This window comes from Oryx dammah, unplaced genomic scaffold (genome assembly GCF_014754425.2).
Source record: "Oryx dammah isolate SB20612 unplaced genomic scaffold, SCBI_Odam_1.1 HiC_scaffold_23, whole genome shotgun sequence".
In the NCBI taxonomy this organism is placed as follows: domain Eukaryota; kingdom Metazoa; phylum Chordata; class Mammalia; order Artiodactyla; family Bovidae; genus Oryx; species Oryx dammah.
Genome location: NW_024070207.1, coordinates 39,632,370 through 39,657,934, shown reverse-complemented (window position 1 = coordinate 39,657,934; position 25,565 = coordinate 39,632,370). Strand labels below are relative to the sequence as shown.

The 25,565-nt window shown below is 42.9% G+C and overlaps 1 protein-coding gene across 1 annotated transcript; it reads left to right on the top strand.

Moving 5' to 3' along the window:
• Positions 1 to 11,522: 11,522 nt before the first annotated feature.
• CT55 (cancer/testis antigen 55) lies at positions 11,523 to 24,286 on the top strand. Its single transcript, XM_040265278.1, has 6 exons — positions 11,523 to 11,647; positions 11,862 to 11,932; positions 14,850 to 15,034; positions 17,507 to 17,651; positions 22,817 to 22,929; positions 24,095 to 24,286. The coding sequence occupies exons 1-6, from the start codon at positions 11,523 to 11,525 to the stop codon at positions 24,284 to 24,286; spliced, it is 831 nt and encodes a 276-aa protein (XP_040121212.1).
• The last annotated feature ends 1,279 nt before the right edge of the window (positions 24,287 to 25,565 follow it).

Genomic DNA, 25,565 nt, shown 5'->3' with positions numbered 1-25,565 from the left:
CCCTCGGGGGGTGGTCTCGCACTGCCGCCTCTGCCACATCCAAGGCCAGGCCTGAGCTGTCCAGGGACAGCTCCGCCCCCTGCCTGCACGCACATTGGCGACAGCCAGCACAGTTCCACCCCTAACGTGGCCCCGCCCCTTGCCGGGTACCACAGAGCTGCTGCCAGCGACTCTGCCCCACCCCCGGGATCCGCCCCTCCGAGAAGCCCCGCCTCCTCCTGCACTCCCAAAAAGAGAGCCGGAGGGCCTGAATGGTTTGGAAGGCGCTGCCCTCCAGGGATCCTTTTGCAGAATGCGTTATTCTGCAAGGAAAGCCCGCCTGGAGCGCTCTGCCCCTTTACACCATCCCCTTCCCTGACTCCGCAGAAAACCAGGGCAGTCAGTCTACCCATTGTGTGTTTATGTGTGTGTGTGTGTCGGTCGCTCATTCGTGCCCGACTCTTTGCGACCCCATGGAGTATATAGCCCGCCAGGGTCTTCTGTCCAAGGAATTCTCCAGGCAAGAATACTGGAGTGGGTAGCCATTTCCTTCTCCAGGGGATCTTCCCGACCCTGGGATGGAACCCAGGTCTCCTGCTTTGCAGGTGGACTCTTTACATTCTGAGCTACCAGGGAAGCCCCAACTTTTCTTTAATTCATAATTTTTCCCCCTGGTAACTCTGCACTATAGAGTTTCACCAAATCCACACGCACTTTTTTTCCCTTTCTGGTATATTCGCTTGATGCTGTGTATTTCTCTATTCTTGAATTGCCCCATTGTCCTTACCTTTTACCTGCTGGGGAGTAAAGATTTTCCCTCTACTCTCTTAGCTGTATACAATTCATAGGTCAATGAACAAAAATTGACAACATGCAGATTAACAGAAAATGTATATACACTTAATTTTTAATATTATTTCAGCATGGGCATCATAAGAAAAAAATACCCAGAAAGACAGTGAGATTTGAGATCTTATAATGCCACTTGTCCAATGAGTCAACTCTTTGCATGAGGTGGCCAAAGTACTGGAGTTTCAGCTTTAGCATCATTCCTTCCAAAGAAATCCCAGGGCTGATCTCCTTCAGAATGGACTGGTTGGATCTCCTTGCAGTCCAAGGGACTCTCAAGAGTCTTCTCCAACACCACACTTCAAAAGCATCAATTCTCTGGCACTCAGCCTTCTTCACAGTCAAACTCTCACATCCATACATGACTACTAGAAAAACCATAGCCTGGAGGGATTGGGGGCAGGAGGAGAAGGGGACGACAGAGGATGAGATGGCTGGATGACATCACTGACTCAATGGACGTGAATCTGAGTGAACTCCGGGTGTTGGTGATGGACAGGGAGGCCTGGTGTGCTGTGATTCATGGGGTCGAAAAGAGTCGGACACAACTGAGTGACTGAACTGAACTGAACTGAACTGAACTGAACTGAATGCCACTTTGCCAGGGATAGGGGAGGGAGGATATGGGCAGTCTGCTGCTGCATCGCTTCAGTCGTGTCCAACTCTGTGCGACCCCCATAGATGGCAGCCCACCAGGCTCCCCCGTCCCTGGGATTCTCCAGGCAAGAACACTGGAGTGGATTGCCATTTCCTTCTCCAATGCATGAAAGTGAAAATTGAAAGTGAAGTCGCTCAGTCCTGTCCGACTCTTAGCGACCCCATGGACTGCAGCCCACCAGGCTCCTCCATCCATGGGATTTTCCAGGCAAGAGTACTAGAGTGGGGTGCCATTGCCTTCTATGATGGGCAGTCTCAGTCAGATGGGCAGTCTAGGAGACAGCAAATGATTTATAGAAAAATGAATGACTCCTTACAAGCATAGATGGGAGATTTGATAGTTTGAGACAGAGTTGTCTGGGTTTGGTGTTGACTTCTAGTTCTCCTTGACTTCCCTGGTGGCTCAGACGGTAAAGGATCTGCTTACAATGCAGCAGATCCGGGTCAGGAAGATCCCCTGGAGAAGGAAATGGCAACCCACTCCAGTATTCTTGCCTGGAGAATCCCATGGACAGAGGAGCCTGGTGGGCTACAGTCCATGGGGTCACAAAGAGTCGCACACGACTGAGGGACTTCTAGTTCTCCTGTGGTAAGACTCAATATTTCCTGGTTGTTGAAACTTCCAAGGAGGGGATTTATGACAATTGAGTTCCTTTTAAAAGATCTGTCTTTAGGCAAATAAGGGGATTTAAGAAAAAGTTGTTTTTTTCAGATGCTGCTGCTGCTGCTAAGTCGCTTCAGTTTTGTCCGACTCTGTGCAGCCCCATAGACGGCAGCCTAACAGGCTCCCCCATCCCTGGGATTCTCCAGGCAAGAACACTGGAGTGGGTTGCCATTTCCTTCTCCAATGCATGAAAATGAAAAGTGAAAGTGAAGTCACTCAGTCATGTCTGACTCTTTGTGACCCCATGGACTGCAGCCTACCAGGCTTCTCCATCCATGGGATTTTCCAGACAAGAGTACTGGAGTTCGGTGCCATTGCCTTCTCCTTTTTCAGATGACTTCAGATAAAAGTAATCAGTATAACTGAAACGTCATATTTTGAGTTGGCACATACTAAACTTCTTCATACCTCATAGTGATTTCTAAACACTTGTCTTAATCCTTTGTTTGCCCTGGACACTGCACAGAAATCACTCAGGTTTTCATTTGCCCTCATACATGGCATTTCTTACTGGTGTGTTTAAAAGCCGCTTTGTAGCTTCATTTCATCTTTATTCTAAACCAAGTCAACCCAAACTTGACCATGTTTTCAAGACTATTTAAAGAAGTGGAAAAATCCTCATATCTCCTTTTAGTCATAACTTTTTGAAACCGGTCTGCAAGAGGTAGAGTCACCATGACTCCATCCCAGTTTCACAAGGAGGGCTGATCTGAGTATTAAGGCTTTCTCAAAATGCCTGTTCAGCCCCCTTGAACATCTCTATGGCATCCATGTGACTTAAGAAACCCAACAGATTTATATACACTGATCAGACAATTGTCCTACCTACATGGTCAAGGGAAAAAAGGCAAACTTGAAGCATCAAGGAAGAAAGAAGTGGTGTGGACCAGGATTAATCTGTGGTTCAGTTTACCACCCATAAACATATACCCAAATTCTGTATTTGTGAATACATCCTTCAGAAGTGAAGGAGAGAGACTTCCCTGGCGGTCCAGTGGTTAAGAATCTGCCTTTAAATGCAGGGAACGTAGGTTCGATCCTTGGTCAGGGAACTAAGATCCCACATGCCTTAGACCGATGAGCCCATGTGCCATAACTAGAGAGACTGTGTCCTGCAAAATATCCCACATGATGCAACAAAGATCCTGTGTGCCGCAACTAAGACCCAACACAGCCAAATAAATAATTAAATAAAGTTAAAAGGCTATTGTAAGTTTAGAGAGTTGTTTCTGTAAACATTAGTAAAATATTTATTAGCAAAAGAACTTTTGTAGCTTTAAAACATCATTTTACTACAGACTGCACTTCACACTGAGGGGTTAATGTCACCAATATCACAGAAACTCCAAGTTATCTGGGGATTTTACTTGCAAGTTGTTGCCATAGCCTGAGCCCTAAGGGCAGGTCACAAAACTAGGATGAGGAAGGGTTAAGGACTGAACCACGTTATCTTCTGAGAAACACCCCTCCGTTTACAGCCAGCTGTATAACATTAACACTATCAGGAGTAGGGAAGAAGTCTGTTGAGTAAAGGACAAATGGGAAAGTAAAATATTCTGATTTGGTCTGAATCACCTTGGTTATGAAACGTATCCTCCCTATAGGTCATCTGGAATTGCCCAGAACATTACCTTTCTTTTATTCAATTATTCTTTAATGCCAGGAATTGTTCTAGGTGCTAGAAACATAGCAGAGAACAATGCCAACGGAATCCCTGCCCTCAAGAAATTGACATTCTTTTTTATGCTGGCAAGTGTAGTCATGGAGATGTTGATTTTTCTGTAGCAGTTTCTCAGTGACCAATCAATAGCTTCCTGGGAGCTGAGAGGCAGGTAGGTGGTGGCAAGCGACAGCTTCCAGATCCTGAGATGAAAGTTCCAATGAACAAATCCAGCGAATTCCCCTCCCCACCTTCCTGACTGGCAGAGCAGGCAGCTTCCAAGATGGGCAGGTTTGGAGATGTGACTCTGAGAGTTGCTCCTGAAGGACCAGTCAAGAGTCACATCTCCCAGCCGCCTCCTAGCAATTTTCCCTGGAAGCCTACAATCACAACAGAATACAATGTAAATATGCAGTGCACAACCCAAGGAGCATCACGTGACAGCCCTGAGACTAAACCTATTTTCTGGAAACTCAGCATTTTATGGAATCCTGAACATTAAAAAGTGTAAGAATGAAATAAAAAGAAGTCAATATTTGAGTTGAGGGAGACTGGCAGTACATTTGTAAATAAATCAGTAAATAAGATTTTGAAGCTAGTGACCAGGGACATAAAGAGAATAGAGCAGTATTTGAATATGTGATAAGATGTTTCATGGTAGAAGGAGGAGAGAACACTTTTATAGAATCCTGTACGGAAAAGAACTCTAAGATTACATTTGAGCTGAAATCCAAGGGATTGTGGGAAAGAAATAGCCATGGAAAAGCTAGAGGAAGAGCATTCCAGGCTGAGGAAACAGCGATTGCAAAGGCATTGAGGTTGATTCTCCCTAGGGACTGTTGATGAGGTCTTTGCTTAAGCTCTTTTTGGTGGTAACATATATTTTTCTGCAAAGAATGATGCAAGTCAGTAAGACAGGGGAATACATATGATGAAATAGTATGCTGTAGTTGAAAGTATGGCACCCCACTCCAGTACTCTTGCCTGGAAAATCCCATGGACAGAGGAGCCTGGTGGGCTGCAGTCCATGGGGTCGCTAAGAGTCAGACATGACTTTCACTTTCACTTTTCACTTTCATGCATTGGAGAAGGAAATGGCAACCCACTCCAGTGTTCTTGCCTGGAGAATCCCAGGGACGGGGGAGCCTAGTGGGCTGCCGTCCATGGGGTCGCACAGAGTCGGACATGACTGAAGCGATTTAGAAGCAGCAGCAGCAGTTGGAAGTAAGAGACTAGATGTACACACAGCAACATAGGAAGATCTTGACCAGTGCAAATGAAAAAAAGTAAGAAACAGGATGCGACCTATAATAAAGCACCGTTCTGGTAAAAATAAAAATACCTACACGGGACATTGAAAGTCAGGTTCTTCACTGTCGGAAAAAGAAGTTGCAAGTCAGCAAGAAGGAAGGCAAGAATAAACCCTGAGGTCCTGGACCACATTTTGAGTAGAAGACTAAGTAACATGCCATTTTATGAATCATTCATAGTTTATGTATCTATGCAGCTCCTCTCCCTAGTGCTGCTATGTTCCAGGCACTGTTTTAGGGGCTTATTGATGGACATACGGGTTATTTCTAGTGTCTGCTAGTACAAACGGTACTGATATGAACATGCTTCTACTTGTCTGCTGATGCATATATGAGTTTCTCTATGGTACACACTGAGGAGTGATATCCAGAGTCAAAATGTATGTACATCTCAACACTTAACAGCTAATTCCAATTTGTTTTCCAAAGTGTCTACAGTATTGATATGCCTTTCATCAGTGGATGAGAGTTGTACCAGCACATTCTTTCTGGTTCTTGATATAACCAAATAAAAATCTGTGCCAGTCTGAGACATGTGAATTGGCTTGTCATTGTCTATTTAATCTACATTTCTCCAGTTACTGATGAAGCTCAGTGTGTTGTCAATGTCTATTGGCAATTTGGTTTCCTCCTTTAACAACTGTTTCTTTCATATGTTCTATCCAGTTTTCTATTGGATTGTTTGGTAGAAACAAAATTGAATTTTATATTGACTTTACATCTAGCACCCTTGCTAAATTTTCCTATTAATTCCAGAAATTAATATATGGTTCTTTGTGTTTCTAAGTAGAAAATGCTATCATCTGTAAAGTATATTTTTTAAAAAAAGAATGATTGTTTTGTATCTTCCTTTCCAACCCTAAAACTGATTTTTATTGCATTATAAGACTCTGAGTGAACTCCGGGAGTTGGTGATGGACAGGGAGGCCTGGCGTGCTGCGATTCATGGTGTCGCAAAGAGTCGGACATGACTGAGCGACTGAACTGAACTGAAACCTTGTTGAAACCTTTAGTCTCAGGATTTTCCTTTGTCTTTATCTTGATCTTAAAGATTATGCTTTTAAAGTTTTACCCTGGATAGTTCTTACTCCAAATATCTACCTCCCTAACTCCCTAACTTCCTTCAAACCCTTGCTCAATTATTATTTCCTAATGAAGCTTACCCTGACTACCCTATTCTAAAATACGACTCACCAATCCTCCCCAGCACTCCAGAACTTCATTGTCTTGATATATTTTTTTCCATGGCACTTGTTGCTTTCCAACATACCACGTTTTACTTTTTTTTTTTTTTTTGCTTTTATCATCTACCCTTCTCCCGCCACGAGAAGGTTAGTTCTAAGGACCAAGGTTTATGTCTCTTTGTTTACTGATTTATTCTAAGTGCTCAGAAGAGTTGTCTGGCTCATAGCATTCAACAAATATTAATTAAATGACTATATAAATGGAAAGTATTTTGCAGAGCGATTGGATGGCATAGTGATGTAAGCACTTAATAAATAGTAGTAGTGATTAAGAAATAAGTCCATAATAAATTACTATTGGGATCCATAAAGGGAGTCAGAATATAAAAGGCAGGTATCAGCCAAATGTTGCATGCCCATAGGACCACACACACTTTACTCAAGCAAGTCATTACTTCTGGGTTTTGTTTGCATTTGGTCCCATTCTCATGCCCATAACCACTTGCAGGCAAGGTTCTAATCACAGTCTCTCTGAGAGACATTGCTGCAAAATGTGGAGGCCAGAAGGAGTGCATTCTTTCTCTAATATTGGTGGTGGCAGACTAGTTGCAGGCTTAAGGGATGGAAGTTCCTGCAGCTTTCCTGAATTGCACCCTTACCTGTCATTCTCCAGCACTGGGGTATCAGGAAAGCTCTATGGGTTCGGCACAGTTTCTTGCACTGTGCTAATTTCTTTGTGGTATCCATAGTCCTTGACCTTTGCTCCTCCAGACCTTAAACAGATTAGTCAACATCTAATTCCAGCATTAGGTTTTTTTTCCTTCTTGAAATGCCTGTAATGTTTTCTTTTAAACTGACTGGTCTCAACTGATTCAGGGAGCAAGGCAGACAAGGTCCTGCCTTCACTGAACTTCTTTTTTTTTTAAATAAATTTATTTATTTTAGCTGGAGGTTAATTACTTTACAATATTGTATTGGTTTTCCCATACATCACCATGTATACACGTATTCCCCATCTTGAACACCCCTCCCTCCTCCCTCCCCGTGCCATCCCTCTGGGTCATCCCAGTGCACCAGCCCCAAGCATCCAGTATCATGCATTGAACCTGAACTTCTAATAAGAGTGATATGGCCAAGGGAATAGGCAGTTACCACATAGCATGATAGGTCCACTGGTCAGTTTATCAGTCAGTCTGTAAAAATTGATGAGGGCTTAAGCCAGAGCCAAGCACTATGCTAAGAAAAATAGAGAAATGAGACTCAGTGTCTGGAGGAAAGGGAGACAGCAAGGCAGTGTATGTTCACAGGAGATTTTCAGAATGCTGGTGTCTCTGAGCACTTGTGGTATGTCTGGGCACCTTGACAGCTGACCCAGTGTAAGGGATCCAAGATGAAGTTGCCAAGCCAAGGGCCCACTGGGGTGTTGGGCCTTATTGTGAGAGCAACTAAAGAGTATTAGTGAGAATCAATTTAGAAATTGCAGAGTAAGGACAAAGATATCATATCAATAATCTAACCTTCTACCATAAGACTAGAAAAAGAAGAGTGATCTAAACCCAAAGCAAGCAGAAGGAAATAAATCAAAGATCAGAGCAGAAATAAATGAAGTTGACAATAGAGAAGAAAGGGAGAATATAAATGAAATCAAAAGTTTGTTCTTTGAAATGATCAGGAAATTAATATACCTTTAGTTAGACCCACCAAAGAAAGAGACTCAAATTGCTAAAATCAGGAAAGAGAGGACATCCCTATATATAAAAAGGACTATAAGAGAATGACATGAACAACTGTATGCTAAAAAATTAGATGACCTAGAAAGACAAAAATGATCAAAACTAACCAAAGAAGAAATAGACATTTAATTGTATAAATAGGTCAATACTATAGTATATGAGGGCTTCCCTTTGCTCAGCTGGTAAAGAATCTGCCCACAATGCAGGAGACCTGGGTTCAATCCCTGGATTGGAAAGATCCCCTGGAGAAGGGAAAGGCTACCCCACTCCAGTACTCTAGGCTGGAGAATTCCATGGACTGTATAGTCCATGGGGTCGCAAAGAGTTGCACACGAGTGAGCAATTTTCAATAGTATGTGAATTATATCTCAATAAGGGGCTTCCCTAGCGGCTCAGACAGTAAAGAATCTGCCTGCAGTGCAGAAGACCCGGGTTCGATCCCTGGGTGGGGAAGATCCCGTGGAGAAGGGAATGGCAACCCACTCCAGTATTCATGCCTGGGAAATCCCATAGACAAAGGGCCTGGCAGGCTATGGGCCATGGGGTCACAAAGAGTCAGACACAACTGAGTGACTAACAGTAACAATATATCTCAATAATGCTGTTATAAAAATTAAGCATAATCCCCAAAACCCTTATAAGAAAGAAACAGAAAATCTGAATAAATATATAACAAGTAAAGAGATTGAATTAGTAAGTAAAGCACTTCACACACACACACACACACATCCAGGTCTAGATTGATTCACTGTTGAAGTCTACCAATCATTTTATGAAGAATGAATAGCAATCCTTCTCAAACTCTTCCAAAAAAACAGAATAGGAGAGAATACTTCCAAACTCATTCTAACTGATACAAAAACTAAATGGAAACAACACAAGAAAAAGTAAATAACTACAGACCAATGTCCTTTATGAATTCAAAGGCAAAAATCCTCAAATCAATCCAGTAACATATAAAAGAACTGTCTGCAATGACTGTATTAGTTTTCTAGGACTGCCATAACAAAGTATCACAGACTGGGTGGCTTAAACAAAATAAATTCATTTTCTCACAATTCTAGAGGCTAAGAAGTCCAAGAACAAGATGTCAAAAAGGTTGATTTTTTCCTAAGGCCTCTTCCCTTGGCTTATAGATGGTTATTTTATTTCTTCACCTTCCCTCTATCTGAATATGTGTCAAATTTTCCTCTTACAAGGGTTGATAAGCGGAATTTGATATTGAACTGATATTGAGTCAGTGTCATCCTAATGACCTCCTCTTAACCAATTACACCTTTACAAACCCTATCTCCAAATTCAGTCACATTCTGAGGTCTGAGGACTTTAGCATATATATTTTAGGGGACAGAATTCAGTCCATAGCAATGACCAAGTGGGATTTATCCCAGGAACACAAGGTTGGTTAGACTTGAAAATCAATGTTGTACACCATGCTAATAGGATAAAGGCCAAAATCACACAATCAACTCAATTAAAAAAGCATTTGACATAATCCCACAACCTTTCATGATAAAGTCACTCGAAAAACTGAGAATAGAGTGGAAATACCTCAACTTGATAAATGGGAAGGGAACTGCCAGACAGCCACTAGATGCCATGGATATTAAGCTGCCCACTGTCCAGGGAAGGTTGCTCATCGAGATAGTGTGCACTGTTCCAGACTCCAGAGTCTGGGGCTATTTCTGAGGCTTGTCGGGTGCAGCCTGTAAGAGTTTTAAAGATATTGAGAAAAGTAACAGATTTTACAGGTTCTTGGTCTTCCCAAATCAATAGAAACTAACTACAGACCAGACAAGAAATTTAGGCAAGACTTTATTGGTGCCCCCTGCTGCAGTAGCAGGGAGCAAGAACAAACAAGTTTACTTACTTGCTCACTCCTCCACGTGCTTGTTCCTTATATAGGGTGAGCGTAGAGGCGTGTCCAGGAGTCTGGCTGGAGGGGTGCGTTAGTTTTGCCCACTCCTTGATGTTGTTGTGTGCAGGGAGCATGCTCAGTACCCTGCTTTTGCTCACGGCTCTTCAAAAGTGGCAGTTGGGTTTAGTTTTTTGTTTGTTTGTTTGTTTGTTTGTATCTTCTGTTCAGAATTTGCCTTAACTGCTGCTGCTGCTAAGTCGCTTCAGCCGTGTCCGACTCTGTGCTACCCCATAGACGGCAGCCCACCAGGCTCCCCCGTCCCTGGGATTCTCCAGGCAAGAACACTGGAGTGGGTTGCCATTTCCTTCTCCAATGCATGAAAGTGAAAAGTGAAAGAGAAGTAACTCAGTCGTGTCCGACTCTTCGCGACCCCATGGACTGCAGCCCACCGGGTTCCTCCGTCCATGGGATTCTCCAGGCAAGAGTACTGGAGTGGGGTGCCATTGCCTTCTCTGAGGTGGGCTACAATCCATAGGGTTGCAAAGAGTTGGACACGACTGAGTGACTGAGCAACACTACACGATGTTTTACAAACAGGTTTTTTTTTTTTTTTTGGTGAGTGGTTTACTGCTGCTGCTACTAAGTCGCTTCAGTAGTGTCCGACTCTGTGCAACCCCATAGACGGCAGCCCACCAGGCTCCCCCGTCCCTGGGATTCTCCAGGCAAGAACACTGGAGTGGGTTGCCAGTTCCTTCTCCAATGCATGAAACTGAAAAGTGAAAGAGAAGTCGCTCAGTCGTGTCCGACTCTTAGCGACCCCATGGACTGCAGCCCACCAGGCTCCTCCGTCCATGGGATTTTCCAGGCAAGAGTACTGGAGTGGGTTGCCATTGCCTTCTTCGGTGGTTTACTGAAGACAACCCAAATCCTCATTTAATATTCTTAATGTGACCATGTCTGCATGGTCCTTTCCCCCTCACCCCCAACCCTGCTCAGCCAAATACTAGTAGGGATGCAATCCAAACTCCCTGCATGGTGCTACATCATTTGATCCTCCTCACTTAGCCACCCAGCTCACACTTTAAAATTGTCTCTCAGGACCATGAGTGCTTCGCTATAAAGCAGCAGTTGGCTCCAGCTTCCAAGCAGCTTCGTAGCTTTGCTCAGTCGTGTCCGACTCTTTGAGACCCTATCCACTGTAGCCCGCCAGGCTCCTCTGTCCATGGGATTTCCCAGGCAAAGAACACTGGAGTGGGTTGCCATGCCCTCCTCTGTGTTTTGAGGCCCAAGCTGATGTAAAAGTTTGACTTTTCCACAATATCGATGGTATTGGTTTAACGTTGAACAGAAAACTGTTGCTTAGAGCGGATCATGGAACCCTCTGTGGAGCGTGTGTAGGGGTGAGGAGGTGGTGCTGTTGGGGTGTGGGTGGGTGTAGGAGTTCTAGAGGCAAAGGAAAAGACCTCAGGCCCTGAGGGATGGGGCTCCACACCTGGAAGCCCGCCTCCATCCTCAGGGCAAGTTGTGGCGCCATCTTCCAAAACAGGCACCAGGCTCTCCCTGCCCATGGGCGAATTCGTCTACCCTAAGAGATGCAAAAAAGGATTAGACTGGAAGCGACTTCCGCCATGGCCTCCAGGTTTCCACCTTCATCTGTGATGGGAGGAGCCACGAAGTCCCGCCCACCAGCTCGCTACATCTCAGGGCCCTCCTCCCAGGAGTCTATGCCGGGATTGGCTGGAGGGTGGGAACCGTAAAGTTCTTCGTAGAGCAGCCTCAGCCAAGTCCTGTGTGAGGGCCTTACTAGAAGTTGGGCGGTGCAGAGAGGCAGGCACGGCCTCTAGGCAGCTGCTGTGATCAGAGTGCAGCTTGGAGGCAGAGGATTAGACAGAAGCAAGCCTCGTGCCCAGTGTCACGCGGAGCCCAGGTCGCCCTGACTACAGGACTATGCTCCGGTTTATTTCCAGGGTTCTTGCCTTTTGGAGGAAGGTGGACTCGTCGGAAGCAGAGAGGGAGCAGCATCAGAGGCTCCTGGAAGGTACTCACCTCATCCCTTCCTTCCCCTTGAGTACTTAGCGGTGCGTCCCACTCCTAGTTCTAGGCCACAAGAGCCCAGAGGGGCGCTGTGTGTCCCAGGCAGCGCCTCCTTGTGGGGAGGGGCGTCCGAGTCCCTGAACACAACCTGGAGTCCCGAGTCTATAGTTAATATGTTGATTGAGAAGCTCCCTGGGGAGCTGTGCCCCACCCTTGCATTTCCCCAAATGCCTTTGGAATTTGTGCCTGTGTTATGCGAGTGTGTTGCGACTGCCTTTCCATACTGGGCATCACCCTGAATTGAGGGTAAATCTGCTATGGTTTCACAAAAGCGCATGTTTGGAAGCAAGTGGACGAATCATACATCTGTCCGCGGTCGGAGGGCAGGGGCCGCGTTTAACTTGCTCACCTTTGTGCCCTAAAAACTTGCCCCAGAGTCTGCCACTGAGGGGTGACTCGGGGAGCATTGAGAAGGCGTCATTCTGTTGGTGGGAATCCGTTAAAATGAAAACGTTTGCTGAGAGAGTGGCATCTCTGCTCTGGTTGCTTTAATTCTCTTGTGTACTGAGTGCTTGTCTGTGGCCAACCACTGGGCTCAGGGGCTGAGGGGCATCCACGTGCTTTAATCTTCAAAAATCTCCCCAAGAGAAGTCGCAGGGTTGTCGATCCGTTGGACAGCGGGGTCAGAGAGACACAGGCAGGGAGGACCGGACACCAGCTGATGTCACCCAGACTCCAGGCCCTGCAAACGCTTCCCGACCTCTGCGCTCCCGCCGCAGGCGCTTTATGCCATAGGAGTGAATCCACTGTGCGCTCGCGTAGGGTGGCAATTTGCCAGAGACGGCTCTTGAGCAGCATTATTGCTTCAGCAGGGCCCCGGCTTCCAGGTGCCCGAATCTCCCTGCAGCTTCTGCAGGAGTTTGAGCTCCAGAGAGGTGGCTGAATCTTAGCGAAGTTTGCGATGGGAGGCTGCTGCTTAGCTTCTAGCTGACACTGCATCATCCATTAATTTCTCTCCCAAGGAACAACACAGGAGTCTTTGACCAGTTATCATGTGCCTGAGTGGAAGCTGTCTCTCTTGTATTCCTCTTTTTTCAGTGCTATGATTTAAAATAATAAATGTGACTCCTCCCCTTTCTTTTTTCTTTTTTTTTTTCAAATTTTCAGGATTTTCTTGAGTTGTGATTCTATAATCTGTTATAATAATCAAGTTATTCCCTAGCCTTCCCCAGTCAGTTCACCCAAGTCTTTGGTCAAGCACCTAAGGCATTGTGGTTCATAGCATGGGTTCTGCAGGCTGACCTCTAGGTTCAGATCCCAAATTATGGCTTACTAGCTGTAATGGTTCACAAAAATAAAATAAACTCAAGTGATTCAGATGCACATTTGGGCTAGATTTAAATCCCCAGATCTCTTTATGTGCTTTGTCTGGTGAGTTGCTCAAGAATTTCCAGATCTGCTGTTCATGCTGTTGTTGATTACAGTAAAATTATATACCATAATTGATACATTAGACTGTCTAGATGTAGATACCACGATAGCAATTAACATATAAGCTCTAAGCGGTGGGAGGCACTCACAGTTCTAAGCAGTTGATATGTATATGTCAGTTAATATTTATAACAACCTTTTCCCACCAGCTTTATTGAGAAATAATTGGCATATAAAATTGTTTAAGGTGTAAAATGTGATGATTTGATATATGTATACATTGTGAAATGTTTACACAATAAGGCTGGTTAATGCCTCTATCACCCGATAAAATTATCTTATTTTTTGTGGTGATGAGATAGACTGGAACCTGGGACCCCAGTTGCTGCAGTGTTTGCACCTTTACACACCTCTGGGACCAAAAATAACAGCATGCGTGTGCAGTTGGGGCAAATTCCAGACCCAAAGATACAAAGAGACCAAAAGCACCCAACTGCCATTTTTGAAGAGCCTGGAGCACAAGCAGGGGGTTGGGAGCAAAAGCAGGGTACTGTGCTTGCCCCCTGCACGCATCACCAGAAGGGTGTGCAAACTCCCTAAGCCACCTTTTAGGCCTGACCCCTGGACACACCCCCTACCCCACCCCACATAAGGAGCTTGCTTGCCACCCAGCTCTGGGAGAAGACGCCTGTTTGTTTCCTTAGCTACCCAACCCCCATCCCCACCCCCGCTGCATCAAGGGCCCCAGTAAAGCCTTGCCTGAATTTCTTGTCTGGCGTCTAGTCAATTTCTATTGATTCGGGAGGCCAAGATCCCTGGCCAGTAAGGTGAGACCATTTAAGATTCACCTTTGTGAATTCACATTGTCATTGCCCTGGTTTTACAGATGAAAACAAATTCAGAGAGGGTAAGAAGTGAACTCCAGATTACACAGATTTAGGTAAGCGGGAAGAGCTGTGTGATTCGAAATCAGGTCAGGCTCCAGACTCAGCTTTCTTCACCTCAGAGCCCCACTGCCTTGGGCATGGAGCCAGTGTGCAAAACAGAAATAAATGGTGGAACCAGTATTTCAATTTAAGTAATCTGCCTCCCAAATCCTGCACACTTTACCACTATGTTCTACTCTCATTGTCATCTGTATCTTAAATCTAACCCAATTTATTTTTAGATTTAATTCATTTTCTGCTATATCTTCTTTTGGTATCACCTATGCATGCATGTTCAGCCGTGTCTGACTTTTTGCGACCCCATGGACTGTAGCCTGCCAGGCTCCTCTGTCCATGGGATTTTTCAACCTACTGGAGTAGGTTGCATTTTCCTTCTCCAGATGATCTCGACCCAAGGATTGAACAGGCACCTCCTGAGTCTCTTGCATTGGCAGGCGGTTTCTTTACTACTGAGCCACCTGGGAAGCCCATCTTCCTCTGGTAGGGCTTCTTTATAATGTGTGTTTGCTTTGGAGAATAATGAAACCTTTACTCATTTCTTAGGTCACACCAAGTCAAAAACTGTGCAAGGAGTCGTGACAAAGTTCTGTAGTAACTATGGCTTGATCGATGAGTTGATCTACTTCAGCAGTGATGTTGTGACTGGCAATGTGCTTCTGAAAGTTGGGCAAAAGGTTACTGCAGTTGTGGAGGAAAATAAAACATCTCATGGATTGAAAGCAATCAAAGTAAGATAAGTTTGTGAACTGTCTTTTTTCCCGGGGGGATTCCAACCTTGTTTCTATTTATTCAGCCTGTCTGAGCAGTGGTTAGGACTTGGTGCTTCCACAGCAAGGGGCCCAGTTTCAATCGCTGGTTGGGGAACTAAGATCCCAAAAGCCACTCAGAGTGGACAAATAAATAAATTCTAAAAAATAAGTTTTTTGCTTTTAGGATAATTTAAACCATTGTCAACGTATTTATATATTTATATATATTATGTGTTCCAACCAATTTTGTCTCCTACTGTAACTGAGTCCAAGCTCGTTCTACTCATCCCATGACAGGCCAGTAAGTCTAGAAAAAAGGTGTTGGGGCAAGGAAAATCGACTTTATTTGGAAGGCAAGCAAACCGAGAAGGTGGCAGACTAATGCCCTAAGGAACCATCGTAATTCAGAGTAGATTTCAAGTTTCTTTCATGCTAGGGAAGAGGGGGAGCAGTGTGCCTAATCGGCTCGTGGACATCCTTCTGATTGGTTGGTGATGAGGAACTGGGTGGTATTTCAGAAGTCAACATTGTTAACCTTATGGTTCCAACTGGTCTGAGGTCTATGTGCTGGTGGTCAGCATGCAATTAACTTCTGCCGGCTGGTGGGGTTTCAGTATCTGCTGAAAAGCTCAAAGGATATGGCTCAGAATATTATCTATAGACCTTGTGGAGGAACTAATGGGCCCTGATTTATGGCTAAACAGTTATTTTGTCTTACTTGACTGTTTTCCTTTCTGTGTTTTCTTACTTCTCTTATAAATTTGCTCTTTGGAAGTTGGAGAAGGCTTAGGAAGCTAAAGCTTTTCTACAAACAAGAGGCAGGGTGCAGGGAGCAGGGGACAGAGGGTCTGTTCCCAGGAAAGGCCCACAGGGTCCCACTTGGTTTCACTATAAAGTATGGATTTTTGTTATATAACTTGGTTGATGGAAAACATTGAAATTTCCTTTGTGCCTTTCTTTCTTAAATGGTTAAGATATATGTTGTTATTAGTAGTAGTAGTATCTCTATTATTTAGATAGCAGCTCTTAACTGAATGCTTAATATAAACTTTCTCTAAATTTGGAAAGTTTTATATACACATAAAATAATAAGAAATAATTCTAATTCTAGGATGAAAAAGCAAAAATCCAAAAAAAGAAAAAAAAGAAAAAGAAAAAAATCCCCTTTCATGCCCTCCTGGGCAGCTTTTATTCCTTAGTCATGGTGCTTTTATGAATTGTTGACATACTTGTGATCATTTGAGGGTGCATTAGTAATATATATATTATTAAATTTTCCTTCAAATAGTGCATAGATATTTATGCCTAGTAAAAACATCTGGAGCAGGGTAAGTACCAGAATATAATATGGTCAATGCTTATCTTTAGAAAGGTATTGGGTTTACAGATTATGTATAATTGGTTTTTGCTTTTTTCTTTTCTCTGCCTTGTATTTTTTGTACAATGAACATTATTAGTGTAATTAGCAAAGAAAAATATAAAGACCTTTTCATTTTTAATAATCAAACTTTTGAATGCCTCTCTGTTGTAGATAAATTAAGTCCTAATTTGACTTGTCTTTTAGAGCTAAGCCCCCCCGCCTTTATTTTCCCAACTTTTTGTCATGTTTTATAGCACTCTCCCACCAAGTGCCATGATCTGAAATCTTATGATTTTCCTCCTGGTTCACTACTTTTCCATGTGTTTTCTCTCCTCCTTTGCTATCTCCCTTGTCCTCAGCCCTATTCTCATTTGCTAGTAAAATATTTCTCTTCTTTCACAGCCTAGATCAAATCCCATTTTCTCCAAGAAATTGTCCTGTATTCTCTGAATCATAAATTCTTTCCTTACTGGGAATTCCCAAAAGCCAGTTTTTGCACATATTTTTACTATTTGTCATGCTTGCTTTGAATTAATTATTTTTGCATTTTACTCTCCTTTGGTTACAAATTCATACAGGCAGGAATAGTATCTTTTATTTTTGCATCTAATATGGTCAGTGCATTTAATTTGTTGGTGCACAAATAATGTTTTCAGACACATTTTTAGAAATATACGGCAGTATAACACAAAGTGTGAGCCTTCATTTAAACTATGGACTTTAATTAAATATAATTAATATTGATTCATCAATCGAACAAATGTACTGATTGAACAAATGCAAGATACTAGTAACAGGGGAAACTGCGAGTGCAGAAAAGGAATATATGGGAAGCTCACGACTGAGTGACTGAACTGAACTGAACTGATGCTTAATTTTCCTAAACTGCTCTAAAACATAAAATTAAAGATATATGAAGCTCAGGCATTATTTTGTCATCTCATGTCTCTGATATGTTTGCTACGTAAAATATATTCACCACTGTTTGTTATAGCTATTTAAACTATTTCTTAAACAACAATGATTTAAGCATATGTTTCTGATTTTTAAATTTTTGTTATGTGTGAAGTAAATGTTTCTTCTTCTCATAGGTGGATGCTTTCTGTGATAATAGCCATGGTGATGAACTGCCAGATTCCTGTACTAGAATCTCACTTGGCTGTATGAACTCTCTGATAGAAGGTGTTGAGTTCATTCATCACACAGCTTACTTCTCTCTAGACGTTGTTTGTAAAGGTACAATTTATATATATATATATATATTTTTTTTTAACTAGGTTGCTGAAATGCTCTTTTAATAAGCAGTGCAAAAGAGATTTTTGGAAATGCCAGATATATACACAAGATACTTTTCACAAAGACATTTCAAACATTGTAAATCATCTCTTCTTAAATGCTCCAACTTTGTCTTTATTAATTAAACTTTTAATTTTATATTGGGGTATAGCTAATTAACAATGTGATAGTTTCAAGTGGACAGCAAAAGGACTCAGCCAGAAAAGTTAAAACTTTAAAATTAGGTTTTACCTATTTTTTAATTTTATAGATTGCATTTGAAGATGGTTATAGGCATCATTTCCAGGGTCAAATTTGTGACATGCTTAACACTAATTGGTAAGAGGATTTAATTACTTCTCCATTGTCCTTCACTCCAAGTGGAAGCTCTTTAATACTTGAGGTGTACTTTTAGAGTTGAAAATTATGTACAGCAAGGGACAGATGTGTTATATTTTTAAAAGTTCATCCTGTCATTTGTTGCATTCTCATTTATTAGATGTATTCACTAGTATTTGTGTAATTTTTCCATTCCTATAGGCATTGAATTTCTAATCTAACTGAAAAATATTATTCATACAAGTATACAGGGATAATGGTTTTTTTATTCTTCAAAAGCTTTAAAATAAGGTTTGGAAGTAGCCTTGTACCTTTCTGTTGGTTCACAAACTGGCCCTGTATGTGGAAAACAAGGAGAGACCTAGAAAGAGGCAGGCCGCTCTAGATGGGTAGGGAGCAAGTTTAATAAGCAAGGGAGTTTAATGTATGAACCTTACTTTGAGTGCACAAGTAGATCTATACCCTCCCCTGCCAGAATTTCAACACTTTATACAGAGGCCTTGACAGAGTTCAGTCACAAATACCACCCAAATGGTCTCAGTGATACCTTACTCTGTCAAGGCTGTGTCCTTGAAACGTGGGAACGGTAGGTGGAACATACATTCCAAGGACCATGGAAGAGAGGAGGAGCCTCCAAGTGCCCAGGTCCAGTTTGTGGCTCAACCGTGGTTACGTCTTCTCAATAACCTCCTCCAACACATTCCAAGCGTGTGTGTGTGTATATAACATTTTGTTATTTTATGCCCAAAGCAATGATTTGTTGGTTTGTGATGCGATTTCAATTTATTAATTCAGCTCAAGATAGAGTGCTAGATATTGGCAAGACCAAGATAACTAAGACTTTACTAAACCCCGCCTGCAAAGAGCTGATAGTTCAATTGGGAGAGACTGACATTAAAAGAATGTGTTTTTCACAAAAAAAAGAAAAACACATTACTGAGTAGAGGAGACAGAATGATTGACTGCTATGGAGAGAACTGGGAAAGGCTGCCTGGGTGAGGTGTTTTCCCAGCTGGTCTCTGTACCCCTGCAACCCCTTGCCAGGCTGGGATTTTGAAAGATGAATATAAGTAAAAATATTGCACCTAAGTCCAAAGAGAAGTCCCCAAAAATGATTGTCTAGTGGCAACTAGGATCTTAAGACCCATTTAGTCAGAAATACTAATGCTAAGAGAAGAAGCCCCTTGGATTGCTAAGTTCCAAAGGCAATCTCTTGGTCCCTATACACCATGTCAATAGGAAGTCACCACCAATGGTAGCCCTTGCTAGGAGAATTCTTCTCAAGATGGGAAACACTTGAACATGTTGGTAATGCCAAAGGGATTAATTGAAAGTGAAGAAGAGAGCAGGAAGGACTGATAAAACACAGTCCCTGGTTGTAAAGAGAAGATGGGACTCAAAGCACAGGTGGAGGGATTTACTGTTGCAAAATAAATCGAGTGAATTGAAATAATAGACTGCCTGGGGTAAAAGAGTGGAGAAGGTGATGGCACCCCCCTCCAGTACTCTTGCCTGGGAAATCCCATGGGTGGAGGAGCCTGGTAGGCTACAGTCCATGGGGTCGCTAAGAGTTGGACACAACTGAGCGACTTCACTTTCACTTTTCACTTTCATGCATTGGGGAAGGAAATGGCAACCCACTCCAGTGTTCTTGCCTGGAGAATCCCAGGGACGGGGGAGCCTGGTGGGCTGCCGTCTATGGGGTCACACAGAGTTGGACACGACTGAAGCGACTTAGCAGCAGCAGCAGGGTGAAAGAGAGAGTAGATGAAAAAGAAGACCTGAGCACCTAACCAGTCATATTTAGAAATGTCAGAATAGCTGTTTTTAATCTAATTATAAAACCCAATGAAAATGGTAAAAACTTGTTACAATTTAAAGCATAATAGGAATCCACTGCTACTGCTAAGTCGCTTCAGTCGTGTCTGACTCTGTGCGCCCCCTTAGACAGCAGCCCACCAGGCTCCCCCATCCCTGGGATTCTCCAGGCAAGAACACTGGAGTGGGTTGCCATTTCCTTCTCCAGTGCATGAAAGTGAAAAGTGAAAGTGAAGTCGCTCAGTCATGTCTGACTCCTAGTGACCCCATGGGCTGCAGCCCACCAGGCTCTTCCATCCATGGGATTTTCCAGGCAAGAGTACTAAAGTGGGGTGCCATTGCCTTCTCTAATAGGAATCTAAAAGAAGGAAAAATTGTGTTGATTTTTTTGTTTTGTTCCACATCATGCTGAGTCCGTGTATGTTCTTTCCTTGTTTCTGTTCATTCAACAGATACTTGAGTACCTCACTCTGTTCCAGGTACAGTTTTCATAATACTTATATTCTAATGAGGTAGAAAGAGGTAGAACTCAGACAATATGCAAGTAAACCTTCCCCAGCCCCACTCCCAAAAGAGATTCAGATTGTTTTCTGCTCTCCAGGACTTGAGGAAGGCATTGTGATAGTAAAACTGAGAGTAGAGTGAGGTGAGCTTACTATAGACAGCAGGTTCCCGAAGGCTTCTCTGAGGAGGTGATACATGAGCCGAGACCTGAGGGAGACGAAGGAACCACCTGGGAAAAATATTTCACAGGGAAGAAATGTGAGAAAAGTCCTGATGTGGAAAAATGCTGGCATTGCCTTGGCAAAGAAGGAGGGGCAGGATGGCTGGAGCATCGTGGGTAGGCATCATATCTGTGTCAGCAGCTCAAGTTCGTTTGTTTTAGTTTTTTTTTTTTTCAGAGTGTCTTCGGGTTTTTACAAATCCAAGTGCCTAAACAGTACCCTCATGCCTCTCTCCAGTCAACCCCCCGCCCCCATCTCCAAGGCAAAATACAGTTTTGAGTTTTTTTCCCCACCATTTAATTTGCTGGTCTAGAATTTTACAGATATAATGAAATCAGACATATATACTTGTTTAATACTTTTTTACTCAGAAGGGTATTTTTAGATTCATCTATGTTGTTGCACGTGTCTGTAGCTCATTCTGTATATCACAGTTTCTCCATTTTCCTATTGAAGGTCATGTTGGCTTCTGTCAGCTTTTGGCTATTACAAACAAAGCTGCTAAAAAACAGTCTTATACAAGTCTTTTTTGTGAACATACGATTTTCTTTGTCCAGGCTAGATTCTTAGGACTAGGCTTGAAACTGCTGAATCATAGTTTCAGGATAATGATAAATCTAGGGAGCTATGGTTTGAAAAATTAGGCATGGTTTTACTGAAAAAGTAGTTTCAATAAAGACCTTAAAGAGAAGAGTAAAGAGGTGAGCTACACAGGGATTTATAGATCATATTAAGGATTTGGCCTTTTTGGGAGGGATGAACTTTGAACAATGATGTGATATGAAGTGAGTTATGTTTTAAGGTGTTCGCTCTGGCTGTCCTGCTGAGAATAGGTTACATGGGACAGGGATGGATTTGGGAACACAAGTTAGGAATCTATTACAATAGTCCTGGTGAGAGATGATGGAAACTTGGCTAAGATTGGTAGAAAGGAAGGCTGTAAGGATTGCTTTGATTTTAGAAATACTTTGAAGTTAGAAATCAAAGTATTGGCTGATGGACTGGACATTTGGTGTGAAGGAAAGTGGAGTCAGGAGTTACTCCTAAGTGTTTCGCTGGAACAATGTTAAGGGTAGAGTTTCCATTTTTGAGATATGGAAAAACCAAGGAGCAAAACTGGGTGCATGAGAAGACTAGGAAGAGCTCAGCTTTAGACATAATAATTTAAGTAAACATTTGGATATATGAATCTGAAATTGGTTAGAGCTCCAGTTACTGGAATTATCAGCCTATGGATATTATAGAAAGCCACACAAAGGAAATGTGGAGAGAAAGAAGACAAGAGGTCCCTCGTGTGGTCTTCAGTCCTTCTAAAATTTGGTTGTGATGGAACTAAGGAGAACAAAGAAAGAGCTATGATGGAACTAGAAAATGCTGGATCATAGGGTACAGAAATGTTTAGCTTTAATAGATATTGCCAGCTTTCTGACAGAGAAGGCAATGGCACCCCACTCCAGTACTCTTGTCTGGAAAATCCTATGGGCAGAGGAGCTTGGTAGGCTGCAGTCCATGGGGTCGCAAAGAGTCAGACACGACTGAGCTACTTCACTTTCACTTTTCACTTTCATGCATTGGGGAAGGAAATGGCAACCCACTCCAGTGTTCTTGCCTGGAGAATCCCAGGGATGGGGGAGCCTGGTGGGCTGCCGTCTATGGGGTCACACAGAGTCGGACATGACTGAAGCGACTTAGCAGCAGCAGCCAGCTTTCTGAAGTGGTTGTATCAAGTTTCACTTTCAGTAGCAGCATTTGATAATTCTATTGGCTTTAAATGCTCCATGGTACATTTGGGCACTGTGACTTGCTTTTAACTTGTGTAAAATCCGTAAAGATTTGTTGACAGTTGAAAAATGTAAATTATATAGAGTTCATTGTTGTTCCAAAACACTTGAGAAAATTGTTTCTTCCTGTAGCAATATGTTCTTCTCCTATTAGTTCAGTTCAGTCACTCAGTTGTGTCTGACTCTTTGTGACCCCATGGACTGCAGCACGCCAGGCTTCCCTGTCCATCACCAACTCACAACTGGAGAGAGAATCAATGCCTAAAAGACTATAAACTTCCTTTCTGACGGGAAGACAGGTTACCTGTTTTTAAATGTTTAAATGTTTTTAAATGTTTAAAATGGAACTTCAATGTCATAGAATCTACTTTAGGGTGTTCCAACATCAAAGTAACTTGTGAAATTTCACATGACAACATTGTGAGATAATTCCAACTTGATTTCTCTCCCTGGTGGGTTTTAGATTTTGAACCTTATCAGGGTGACCGAGTAGAAGTTGTATTTTCCATCCAGCCAGACACACAAAGCAGAAAGGCCCTCTCAGTGAAGCCTCTGAGACACAAGCACGTGCACAAGGTAATTCATCTGATGTTGCCCTTGTTTGTTTTGACTTAGCCTGTTTGTGGTGATAATTTGCTGCTTGGGATTCTATTGGTTGGCTTGGAAAACCTAAAAGAAAATACATTCTTTGCCAAAGAGTTTATTTTTTATTGAAAAGGTGGTGCTTCTGAAAGGAAATAAAGAATAATATAGAAGACATATATAATTAAGATCTAAATTATACAGTTTTTATGAGAGGTATTAAAATGTTGAGAGCAACAGAACAGAAAACAAATCATGTTCAGGGAATTGCTGGGGAAGAATGAATGGCATGGGTGAAGGGACTAGATCTTACAGTAAACGCTTGGTGTGGTTTGGGTCGTGAAGACTAATAGAAATTCAGTTTGCAGGCTTTCCCTGGTGGCTCAGCTGGTAAAGAATCCACCTGCAATGCGGGAGACCTCGGTTTGATCCCTGGGTTGGGACGATCCCCTGGAGGAGGGAAAGGCTACCCACTCCAGTACTCTGGCCTGGAGAATTCCATGGACTATATAGTCCATGGGGTCACAAAGAGTCGGACACGACTAAGCAGCATTCACTTTCACTTTTCACAGATGAAGCTTGAAATGTGACAGAGGAAGTGGGGGGAATGATGTTCTGTTTACCACCACATTCCTTTCTTACTCAATCCTTTTCACTCTCACTGCTGTAACTGTGGAGGTTAATGGACAGAGTATGTTATATTTAGAGCGGGATTTCTAATACTAGACTTGAATCCACAGAAATTCTGAATTGATGTGAGATGGGGTCTCGGCATGAGTAGTTTTACAAAGCGCTCCACTCTGGTGTCTCAGATGTGTCAGCCATGTTGGGAATCACTGATTTGGAGTGACCTACAGATTAAATCCAGGCTTCCCAGGTCACTCAGTGGTAAAGAATCCGCCTGCCAATGTAGGAGACACTGGTTCGATCCCTGGGTCAGGAAGATTCCCCTGGAGAAGGAAATGGCAACCCACTCCAGTATTCTTGCCTGGAGAATCCTATGGACAGAGGAGCCTGGAGTGCTGCAGTCTATGGAGTTGCAAAGAGTCAGACAGGACTTAGCGACTAAACAACAGATTAAATCCTGAGTGAGGAGGTGCAGACCTTGTGAAAGTACACGAGTCTTTTACATAAACATTTGCATTATTTGTAATTACAGGTCTGCATTACTAGCCTGCAGGGAAGAAATGGGGTGCTAGATGATACTATCTTTTTCACCCTGGAATCTCTGAAACTTCCTGATGGCTACGTACCTCGAGTATCTGACATGGTCGATGCGGTCGTGGTGGAGAGTGTTCAGTCCTGCTATGTTTGGAGAGCAATTTCTATGACTCTAGTGAAAAAGGAGTAATAAGAAAGCAACGTTTTTATTCCCTGTGCATCTTTTCTTCTCTTGGCAATAAACGGCTTGGTTTAAATGTGTTCTGGAAAAAAAATAGCTTTGTAAACCTCAACAGTTAATTCAAAGACAACCTTTAAAATCCTCTGTGGTCTAGCTAAATGGAATGCGTCTTCTGAAGCGTGTTTAGCATTTTAAATTATTGATTAAAGGCATTTTCATCTTCATCCCTTGTAATAATTTATGTTCATGATTTTCTGTTTTTAGTGGATGTGTTTATTTTTAAAAATTAATCTACATTCTGTGATTTTTTTCACCTTTCAGAGTTTCTAATCCAAGAAATGTTTCTTTAGAACTCATGTGCTTGTGGTCCAGAGGGACTACCATCTAGTGGTTAGTTCCCCACTTATGGTTGGGTAGTTGGAGTCAATATTTTCTAGATTTTAGATAGTCACCCATTGGTCCACTTCAGAAATAGTGATTGACTCCTAGATGCTAGGGTTATAACCTTGAACACAATGGCCAAAATTCTGTGCCCTGATGGAACTTGTGTTCTGTGAATGCCCACCTAGCTTCCTGACCTATGGACTCTGCAGGTAGAAAGGGGCCAGTGGATGCTGCTGCGGCTCTAGGTCCCTAGGAAAGTGGTTATTCCAAAGCAGCACCACACATTGTGGGAATTCCAGAAAAGTCCACCACTGGACTTGAAAGATGCATGGCCGTGGATTCTGCCAGCTCCCCACTGAATTTTCCTGTTTGGTTGACATAGAAGACTGTTCTTGGAGAGTGACTGGATTGTTGCAAATCTGGTTGTTGGTGATTCGATCCTAGTTGCCAGTTCACAAATTTCCCAAATGGAGTGAATGAATCATGTCAGCACCTGGCGTGCAGTGGTAGGAGTAGGGGAGAGAGCAGAATACTTTTCCTTCTTCCTTTTGGCAAACTCCAGAATCTGTCCGCTTTCACAGGGCTGGCCCAGCAGAGTTTTACTTTGGACATTTTGCTTCAGGGCTGTATCAACTCTGAGGTCTTTGCCACCTCAAGGATACAGGGTCCTTGATCATCTGATCCTCATCAGTGCAGCACCTGGTCTCCCTAACTGAACGACATCATGGTGCTGGGACCGGGGAGCAGAAAGTATGAGTCTGGCTTGTATTAGAAATGGGGTTTTAATAAGTTACATGTAAACACAGGGACCTGTCATCACACACTTCTGGGACTCCAGTGTTGTGTGGTAGAGCTTCCCAGCCTGAAGTGCTGATATGCGGATTCCCTTCAGCTCATTCAGGGG

Excerpts from the sequence above, each read along its gene's own strand:
- CT55 (XM_040265278.1), top strand. The coding sequence starts at position 11,523 with ATGGCCTCCAGGTTTCCACCTTCATCTGTGATGGGAGGAGCCACGAAG. Across the intron at positions 11,648-11,861 it reads TTGGCTGGAGGGTGGGAACC|GGTTCTTGCCTTTTGGAGGA; the intron begins GTAAAGTTCTTC and ends GTTTATTTCCAG. Across the intron at positions 11,933-14,849 it reads GCATCAGAGGCTCCTGGAAG|GTCACACCAAGTCAAAAACT; the intron begins GTACTCACCTCA and ends CTCATTTCTTAG.